Consider the following 11,166-nt stretch of genomic DNA (forward strand, 5'->3'; position numbering starts at 1 on the left):
CTGTGCATGGTTTAAAGGCATTTACCCTGTCTGTAAAATGCATCTATTAACAAAGTATTTACATGGTATCGTTTTCCTATTTACGCTGATTTCGGGACTCATTTCTATATACAAGTTACAGTTTTAGAGCATTTCATCGGACCATTTCCGACATTAGAAGGGAATGTGACACAAAGTACTACATATCTTGGTAAAATGGTATTTGCATTGTCTTTAAAATGCATCTAGTTCAAAGTTTCTACCTCGGGACATATTCGGGTATAACTGACAATTTCGAAAGAAGAAAAACGATGCTTAAAGAACCTTTATCAATATATTTTAAAGAAGGCATCGCATATAAACGCTCAAGTAAGAACATATCGTCTTACAATCATAGTGTTATTAGCCCTGTACTAAGGACAACAAAACAAGATCACATGTTTTTATTAAAAACACACATTACTACTGCTCGATTAAAAAGTTAGCTTTTTAAGATGGCAGAAGAACAGTTTGGAATCTGCACATGATTCAAAGTGCATCAGTGTACTAATATCAATGTTATACTTACTGAAAATTAATTCCCAAAGAAATCAGTCTAAATGTGTATACAGAGGCCAGGGTCCGATTGTAGAATAAAATAGGACTTAATAGGTTTAACGCCGGATCCAATTTCTTTTTCAGACAGACTTATTTAGCATAAAACAATAGGTTAATTAGTGTAAAATGTCTAGTTATAGAAGAATGAAAAATCTCTATTTTTAGGGAAATATAAGCGTTAGTTAGAGCATAATCTCGGTTAAAATACATGCTTTGAAAACGCATGCTTTCATACATCAAAAAAATACAAAAATGTGTTTATTTCAAGACATAAAAATTTAAGTCAAAATTTTCAAATAAGAAAAGAAAATGTTTTAGCGGAACTAAATATGTGTACTCTAACTTGTTTTATAGTTTTTAGATACATAGCAAAGTGAAAATGTCACTCACAGACATGTCATGTAATAAACCGTCATGAAGGAAAAATACTTTGAAGTGCAAAACAACGTGAAACCTAAATAATTGACAGTTAATGGTTAACGATACTCAGTGTGGAATACATAGTATTTTCATTTCTTTCATGTGTTCAAACTCCACATGGTCTGGCTATAGGTGCAAATTTAGTCGTGTGAAACAAAGTATTATATCATTTCTTTTAAACGCTTGAAACAATCTAAATGCAGAACAGTGATAACAAATGTCAGTTCAACAAAAATGACCCAACATATGGTAAATATGATATATGTTTGACTGGAGTTCTACGATTCCATCCAGTTAGTCACAAACTTTATGGTTAATTATAGCCCGTACCATAATTTGCCGTTGTTACTACGACCGGCTGATAGATACCTCTCTGAAAAAAAGAGAAAAAATATTATTGCTTATCAAATAGTTAGGAATAAGAAACGTAAAGTTTAATATAAACAGATCTACTTCGAGGGTACTCAATTTACTTACTACCATCATCGGGTGTCGTGAGTTATAAACCAGGAACACGGTACATTATTTAAATATGTGAATAACAATAATTCAGTTTTCACATACTTCGCACTTTAGTTTATAGTTTACACTATTTTAGGTCGATTGTGAAAAAAGTTCTACGACTAATATCAACCACTCTTGACACCTTATTCCTGATAGAATCCATCGCCACGAGGATATGAGAGAAGAGGTCAGTTTCCCTTTTAATGCTTTGTTTTCAAGTTATGCTCCGAACATGAAATTTGTCGAACGGACGGACAGACAGAGAGACGGGCATACGCACGCGTCATCACGTAATACGTTGCTGTTGTTGTTTTCCAAAACGGGCGTATCACGATGATACATTTATTTAACGAGATTGTGCTGATGTCAAATAAAATCACACATAGTGTTTACCACTGAATAGACTTTTATATCAATATCCTAAACAGTTTACATATGTGTAATAGACAACATACAAAAAATATAATTGCATTCCAAACATAAGTTTTATTCTTTTGCAAATAAATCTTGCCTAAGTCTGTAAATTTTAGTTTGTCAAAGAATCTTTTTTTAACGAACGATAAAATAACTTACATTTATACGCCTACGTCTGCGTCTAAAACATAAGATGAAACAGCTCATCATTGCAAAGCAGCAGATTAATGATCCAAAGACAATGGCGACAATTGCTCCAGCTGCCAGAACGAAAATGCAATCGGAATTATCTCCACACGGATTGTATCCATTACACAGCAAACTGTCTGAGATACAGCGACCATTGCCGCAAGAGTATTCATTTCCATTGCAAGCACCTAGAAAATATTCAAATAATGTTCACAAATATTTTGATATGCACTTTACATATGCAAATACATTCTTCAAAAAAATACAAACAGTCAAATTTATACTCGCTTATAACTATTGAATAAAATTCTTATGCTGAATACGTCGTTAATTCCAAGTATTATATTAGAGTATGCTCTAGCTTATGATGAAACAAACTTTTAAGTAATGGCTAAACAGATCTTACAGGCAGACATGTGCCGCCCTAAGCCACCAAACACTACAAAGCATAACAATTTACACGCCAATCAGAATTCAAACATAGGCAAGTCTAAGGTATTCATTTATTTGCAAGTCCTCGGTATTCAAGCAAGGGCAAGTCTTAATCATATATGGACAAGTCGTCAGTATTAAAGCATGGGCAAGTCCTCAGTATCCACTTATGGGCAAGTACATATACGGGCACTTCCTCAGTATTCAAGCATGGGCAAGTCCTCAGTGTTCATATCTGGACGAGTCCTCAGTATTCAAGCATTGACAAGTCACCAGTATTCAAGTATTGGCTAGTCCTTATAACTTAAGTACTGGCAAGCCCTAAAATACCATAAATGGTAATCTTGCAATCTTGCTTTGCTGTAAACATACCATGTCGATTTTCTTAACTTACGTTAAATAGCATATTTTACCAACCGAACAAGACGAAATATTTACTCGCCATTCATTATTCAAGCATGGGCGAGTCCTCAGTATTTATTTATGAGCAAGACTTCAGATTTCAAGCATGGGCAAGTCTTCAATATTCCCTCAAGTACCATAAATGGTTATCTTGCAACCTCGTTTTGTTTCAAACACATCATGTCGATTTTTCGTTACTTATGTAAACTACCAAATTGTACTAAAATTCTTGATAAATCTCAGAGAAAAAAGAATATAGTTCAAAATTATGGTAGAATTGAAATTAAAAAAGCCTAGCCAGACTGTCATCTTCTATTACGGTAATTGTCATTTACTTTAACTTACCTGTATGAAACTGTGTAATTATCATGCTGAAGCCTTTACTTTGCACTGAACCGCCACTGTTAAAACGAAGAAACAGGTTTGGACCAGTGGTTGTACGCACAGTACTGCTCATTGAATGACCGCAAAGGTTTCCAGGCAAGCCTGTAGTGCATAATTAAAGTAGCAGATACTGAAGTGTAATGAATTTTAGTCATATCCATACATATATTCTCACTTGAAAACAAATTTACAGCCCTTTGTGAACTTACAGCGACAAAAGGCAGGTGCTTTACCTACTTGTAACGAAGATTAGAAAATGCGACAAAGGCTGATCGGTAACATAATTTCATTGTTTAAACATGGGAAGTTTAGTAGCTGAGAAATGTAATAATAGCTACATGACTGTCAGTACAGCCAGTAACAACAGTAGCAGACTCGCTTTGACTTTGACCGAGTCTTTCATAAGAGGTAATGGAACATGCAACACTCCTCACGCACCCTAGCACTTTTGCAGTATCCTATAACTAAAGTATTGAATGGTCTCCAGACCTCAAAGGAACACAAACTATAACAATAATGAGTTTTTTTATGATGCCTTCATAAAATAATTTTATTCTGTAAATGGATCTCAGAATTTCCATACCTGCCACATAGGAAGAAGAATCATTTGTTCCATCATGCACTTGCAACCAATTCTTTGTGCAGCCCGTACTAGTCACAACATCAAACTCCTGTAAAATCAATTATCTTTCCAGCAAATCTTTACTGTCATTTTTATGACCTAAATTAGCATTTTGCTAACTTTCAAACGACCACGAGATATCAACATTTATCAGCCAAATAAATCAATCAATCGGAAAAAAATGACTTCAGACTTATGTTGAATATCGTAGATAATAACTATCCGATATGCCTTCAAAAACAGAACACAGCAAACAAAACAAAAGGCAGAACAACTAGCCGTGTCTTTCAGATGATGTAGATTTGATCCCATTTGCCATAGCTTTATAAGTTCAAGTGGAACCAATGTCGTTTGCATGGTGAATTTTACACAGAATTAGGGGGATAAAAAGTGGAAGAAATTACATATTTCCATTCTTTAAAGGATGAGTAAAAGAATTCTACTTGCTATATGCTGCATTAAATGAAAGCGATGGGATCACTTGGGAGCGCATATGTATTCATTTAGTTGAGATATCCTTAGGACGGCCAGCACATATTTATGCAATCTCGCCAGGCATACGTATGTTTTTGACAACACAGAAAATGACGTCACTCGACCTTCAGCTATTTCCGGAAGTAAATAAAATGAAAGTAGAAATGCTAAACTTGAAAACGAAAGCCGCATTTTGATTCGTAGATAGTCAGGGGTCACGCGCAGGGGTCACCCCCGTCTAAATGTATGCGCGTGGACTTCTTTTTTTTTTTTTTTTTTTTTCTTTTTTTTTTTGCTATTGGGGAGCCAATTTCCAGCACTTTTTTACGAATTGAAATTACCTGGGCTTTAGTACAGCATGTCAGCTTTTAATCTATGAAAAAATATATGAGCTCTGGATAAATAGAAATCCCACAGGGGTCCGTAACGGACCAAGGGTACATTGATAATTTTGGAACTTCATCAAATCGCTCAAAATGTCATTTTTAATGTTGTCTGAGAGTGTCAGTATATGCCTCAGATGTAAGATATAACCGTATTTGAGAGCTGCATACCTAGACATTTCAGAAATATTTTCAAAATAAGTTTCGTGTCATATATGTTGTTTCTACGGAAGCGTGAAAGGGCCATCAGACGCTAATACGTTTTAGTACGTTAAGGCTGCGGAAAGGATATACAGATTTCCTAAAATGCATTTTAGTTTAGCCATTTTTGTCTCACACGTCAGTTTTCGTACAGACGTGTTAAAAAATGTCGAAAAAGCACTGATTTTTAGATAAAAAATGATTTCTCTAATAACCTTAGGACGGCCAGCACATATTTATGCAATCTCGCCAGGCATACGTATGTTTTTGACAACACAGAAAATGACGTCACTCGACCTTCAGCTATTTCCGGAAGTAAATAAAATGAAAGTAGAAATGCTAAACTTGAAAACGAAAGCCGCATTTTGATTCGTAGATAGTCAGGGGTCACGCGCAGGGGTCACCCCGTCTAAATGTATGCGCGTGGACTGCTTTTTTTTTTTTTTTTTTTTTTTTTTTTTTTTGCTATTGGGGAGCCAATTTCCAGCACTTTATTACGAATTGAAATTACCTGGGCTTTAGTACAGCATGTCAGCTTTTAATCTATGAAAAAATATATGAGCTCTGGATAAACAGAAATCCCACAGGGGTCCGTAACGGACCAAGGGTACATTGATAATTTTGGAACTTCATCAAATCGCTCAAAATGTCATTTTTGATGTTGTCTGAGAGTGTCAGTATATGCATCAGATGTCAGATATAACCGTATTTGAGAGCTGCATACCTAGACATTTCAGAAATATTTTCAAAATAAGTTTCGTGTCATAAATGTTGTTTCTACGGAAGCGTGAAAGGGCCATCAGACGCTAATACGTTTTAGTACGTTAAGGCTGCGGAAAGGATATGTGCTGTTTATTTTTCTGTAGAGCAGATTTTAGTTAGTTTTAGAGTATGATATACAATGCTTACCATGATCAAGAAATTATCGAAACATTTCATATCTATAGGTCTTCTTCCTTAAACAAATCAATCCTATCTTCATAGACCGAAAACCTATATATGGAGTATGTCACTACGCAACCAAATCAAGCGGATGACGTTTTTTGTTGTTTTTTTTTATTTCTTGCCGAGCCTTATTCCTCATAACAATGTCACCATTGTCTCACACAAAATAACATACGAACGTTTGTTTCACTATACTGACCACGCTACGATGATGTATTGTATTTACATTTTTATTTTCACTATTCATTCGACGGAATCTATCATTGGAAAAAAGGATGTATATCCAGAAGTGAATTCCACTAACGTAAAACGCAGCAAAAACGTTCACAGTCAGCCACAGCAAACACACAAGGCCAACAGAAACAAAAAAAGGTAATAGCTTGCCTTTTCTCAGCCAGTCATGAAAGTATGGAGAAAGAACATTTACAATATCGTCAGCTCAATATTAGTTACATGATAAAACAACGAACCGTTGGTGATATCACACGTGCGACAAAAACAATTACAAGCTTCGTCACATACCCTTAAAAATGTATTGATATATTGTACAATTTAAGAGTTCTTACGTACAAAGCAAATGAATTTTAATCTATGGTATTTTTTTCTGTTTTTGGCGTTATGTAAAATCGCTGAGGTTACATAAGAATTCTTCTTCTTCTTCTTCTTCTTGTCGTTCGCGACTACACTGTCAGACCAGTAGCCTCGATGAAACTTGCGGTTTGCCGCCGATCCTCAATGCCTCCATACAGTTTCTGGTGGATTGAGGTATCTATCGGCCAAGTCACAGCTCGCTCCTGGTCATGCCTTTTACATCTGTGAAGTATATGCTCCGCAGTCTGATCTTCTTCACCACATGGACAAGTTGGCGATGATGTCAATATGTATTTCTTGTACATGTGAGCATTGAGCTTGTTGTACCCTGAGCATAAGACAAATGTTATCATCCGGCTAGCTATACCTTATAGTGCTGGTCTCTAGCTTTTTTGTTACATTATCATATAAGAATGTGCGCATGTTCAAGCATTTTCCTGATTTCGACATAGGAACATTAATGTATCATAGATAATATATGTTTTGGGACAGACTGCTTTTTTGCCAACAATTTGTACACTCCAGCTGTCACAGTCTAATAGTCTAAGGCTAAATTTTTCCAGCATCTTGATAACATTGGGCAATGTGCAGCTCGTGTGCTGAGGTAATAAACTAATTATATATTAGCTCGACTGTATATTGGCGCTGTTACAATAATGGGTAGATATGTATGGGTAATAGTGTAATAAAAGAATTGCAAGATATATGTGATGTTTAAACTGCACTCTGAAATAAGACTGCTAAGAAGCTTTCATTAAGAAGTTACTTTTTGATGCACATTTTCGAGCTTACATGGCTTTCTTGTATACATGACAGAATCGCACTTTATCTTTCAAGTGCAGCAACAACAGGAAACAAACACGTGATACTAATTTGCATCGGTCCTAATTGCACGTGTTTTTCTTTTTCTATAAAAATCTAATAGTTTCCCAAAACGGTCGCAACAAAAATAATTATAATTTTATATCTGTTCATATACAAACCAAATAGCACAAGATCTAGTATACAAGTAAGTTTAAATTCCACCGCAATTAATGACTGAATATAAAACAATAGGGGAAACCAATAAAACATATTACTGTGACGATTTGTCTTGCAAGCCGAGCATAATATTCGCGTATTTTGGCGGAGGTAAGATGACTTCCATGCTGTAATAAATTAATACCTGCCAAATAATGCATTATTATTAGTTATATTATTATTAGTTACATTATAATAAAGTATTTGTAAAAGAAATTAAAGAAACGCATTTGTTTTATTTTTATTATTGGTTCTTTCGGCATGCACTGAAAGGAAGTTATCACTGGTTGTATGTATGTATGTATGTATGTATGGAATTATTCGGGAGAACGTAAACACTGTAGAGCCTCGTTATCATCTAAACAGGTACGCCCGGGCCGGGTATGTTCACCTTCACCTGTGATCAGCGAAATAGTCTAGTAGTTTAACATTAGAAAAAAACATACCCGAGATAAAGGACAAACGTTCATTAATTTATAATAGTATTTTTTCTTTTTTTTATCTCATACGAACGACGAACTCGTTCCAAATGATGCCATACACAACGCAAAATGACAGGATAACTTGATTTTAGTAAAAAACCTACAGGTCATTGTTTTAGAAGCATAATAACATAAAAAAATGTAACTAAAACGGACGTTCACATGAAATAGTGTATACATTGAGGGAAAATATGGTGTAGTCATGGGTGACTTTTTGTGAGGAATAAGGCCCGGCAAATAAGAAACAGAACGGTATCCACTTAACTGCGTTACAAAACGACTCAGTCGAAGCTGCGTTGCATAATGATTTTTGGACTATTTTTTGAAAACAACCCGACAATACTATGAAATATGTATGGGTATTTTTTAAGAAGTAGCCCTTTAATATGAAGTGTTTCAATCATTACTTGATCCCGATAGGCACATCATATGATGCGCTTAACTCTCAAAAAGTGACAAATATCCGCTTCACTCACCAGACCATACAGTGGTATTTGAATAAACGGTACATTCCTCAGCTAAATAACACAATGTACTAAACTTATCTGCGCTCCAGGCGCACCCATCGTTTTCATTTAAATCGATATATTGCGAGTAGACATTCCTTTAATCATACTTACAAGACCGGAAATTTGTAACTGTTTCCATACCGATTGTTAAAACAAAAAAAAAAGATATTAACATTATATAATCTACAATTACATTTTAAATTTGGTGTCCGCAAGGCTGATAGAATGGTTAAATGAGCTGTAACTTGGTGTCCACAGTGCAGATGATAATAGTTGAACGCTCACATGACTTGGTTTTCACTTGCGACTTAATGAAAACAGTGAGAGTAAATGTTCTCCATTTTTATCATGTGTTTTATCAAATATGAGTTTTTTTGGGTTTGATATTGTTCAAATTACAATTTTACAGCTTTTGACATTATGTTTGGTTTCTTTTTCGCAGTGTATGTTGGTCATTCGTTTAAACGTCTCTAAACAGAAACATTGATACGCTGTTTGACAATAACAAATACTTTTAATGGAATTACACAATGCATTACAAACAAAGCACTAGAATGCTGAATGCGGCGGCTTAAATAAAGACATGAATTAAGGGAAGATTATTTTTTTAAAATTTCTCTTTCCCAAAACAGTGAGATTTTGAATTTTAATTATAAATTTGCTTCTAGAATATACACATACATTGAATACATATTTTTCTCAGCGAATCACATTTGTACCACTGACTGTCCAATATATTACTGATTGGATCAATTATATATTCCTTTTTGACTAGACAATTTTTTTTTTCTAATCGCATGTTAGAAAAACAATAAAAGCCATAACCGATGAAAGTATCCGCATGAATATCAACTTAATGCAATGTTACATACGTCTAAAGATGGTTCATGTCTGTTGATTGTTTTTTTTCCTTTTTTACCGAGAATAAAAGGCATAGAATAACAAGAAAATAATGTAAACCCAAGGATGCTCACCCAAATAAGATTATTGCATATTAAAAGAACAAGGGGACCATGATTGGCCCTATATCACTCACCAGTTGATCTGGCCTTCTGACCTAGTTTTTGACCTCACAACCCGGGATTCAACTTGACCTATAAATCACAAGACAAACACTTTGACAAAGTTTTCATGATGATTGGTTACAACTGTGGCCTCTAAGTTTTAACAACCCTTTTTCCCTTTTGATTAAACCGGTGACCTAGTTTTTAAACCCACAAAACCCAGATTCGAACTTGCCCAAGAAAAACATGCTGCCCAAATTCTTATGAGTTTTCAAACTTAAACTAGGAGGTTAACAAGTTTTTTCCTTGACCCTGGCCTGCTAAACTGTTTTTTGATCCTAACTGACACATTTCAAACTTTACCTAGAGATCATCAATAAAAACATTCTAGCCAAGATTCATAAAGGTTGGTTAAACACGTGGCCTCTAGAGTTTAACAACCCTTTTTCCTTTGATTTGACCGGGTGACCTAGTTTTTGATCCACCTGACCAAATTCGAACTTGACCTAGGGGACATCAGACAAACACTTAAACAATTCGATGAATTTCCAACTTAAACTGGGACTCTTGAGTGTTTACAAGTTTTTCCTTTGATCGGCCTACTGACTTATGTTTTGACCATACATGACCCCTTTCGACCTGACCAGAGATTTTCAAGACAAACTTCTGACAAAGTTCATTAAGTTGGGTGAAAAGATGTGGCCTCTAGAGTTTTAACAAGGTAAATGTTGACGGATGATGCATGTCGCATGACGAACGCAGCCGACAAGACTGGTCACAACAGCTTACCTTGACCCTTGGCTCTGGTGAGCTAAAAAGGGGAATCCGCTGACTGGCAGATATAGTTTTAAAAATACTCATGGTTGAATTAATAAAATATTAGAATCTCACTGTCCAAAATATTATCCCACCATAAAATGAAGATACAGACGGCCATGAAGGCCCGTATCGCTCACCTGACCTATTACCTAAAGATCATCAAGTTTAAAACATCGACCAAGTTTTCATTAAGAATGGCATAAATGTGTCTCTAAAGTGTTAACTAGCTTTTCTTTGATTTGACCCGTGACCTGGTTTTTGAATGACAGGGACACAGATTCAACTAGCCCTAAAGATCATCAAGTTTACAAATACAAAGTTCATGAAATACAGTCATAAATGTGGCATCTAGAGTGTTAACAAGCTTTCCTTTGATATGACCTGTTTTGACCCCACCTGACCCAGATTTTGAACTTGACCAACAATCATCAAGATCAACATTCGACCAAGTTTCATTAAGATATGGCATACATGGGGCCTCTACAGTTTTTAACAAGCTTTTCCTTTGATTTTGACCTGGTGACCGGGTTTTTGACCCCAGATGACCCAATATTAACTCGTCCAAAATTTATTGAGGTATCATTTTGACTAAGTTTCATTGAGATTGGAACAAAATTGTGACCTCTGGGTGTTAACAAGCTTTCCTTTTGATTTGACCTGTGACCTAGTTTTTGACCCCGAATACCCAATATCGAACTCGTCCAAGATTATTTTGAGGGTAACATTCTGACTAAGTTTCTTTAAGATAGGCCAAAATTGTGACCTCTAGAGTGTTAAAAAGCTTTTCCTTGATCT

At 35.3% G+C, this 11,166-nt stretch overlaps 1 protein-coding gene across 1 annotated transcript; it reads right to left on the reverse strand.

Annotated features, from left to right (window-relative positions):
* Positions 1-294: 294 nt before the first annotated feature.
* On the reverse strand, positions 295-4,063 carry LOC123533834 (low-density lipoprotein receptor-related protein 12-like). The gene is made up of 4 exons (XM_053520193.1): positions 3,905-4,063; positions 3,283-3,423; positions 2,074-2,291; positions 295-1,369 (listed from the first exon to the last, which is right to left on the reverse strand). The coding sequence occupies exons 2-4, from the start codon at positions 3,392-3,394 to the stop codon at positions 1,310-1,312; spliced, it is 390 nt and encodes a 129-aa protein (XP_053376168.1). The 5' UTR covers positions 3,395-3,423; positions 3,905-4,063; the 3' UTR covers positions 295-1,309.
* Positions 4,064-11,166: the final 7,103 nt, after the last annotated feature.

The sequence above is a fragment of the Mercenaria mercenaria genome, chromosome 12 (genome assembly GCF_021730395.1).
Source record: "Mercenaria mercenaria strain notata chromosome 12, MADL_Memer_1, whole genome shotgun sequence".
Lineage (NCBI taxonomy): Eukaryota > Metazoa > Mollusca > Bivalvia > Venerida > Veneridae > Mercenaria > Mercenaria mercenaria.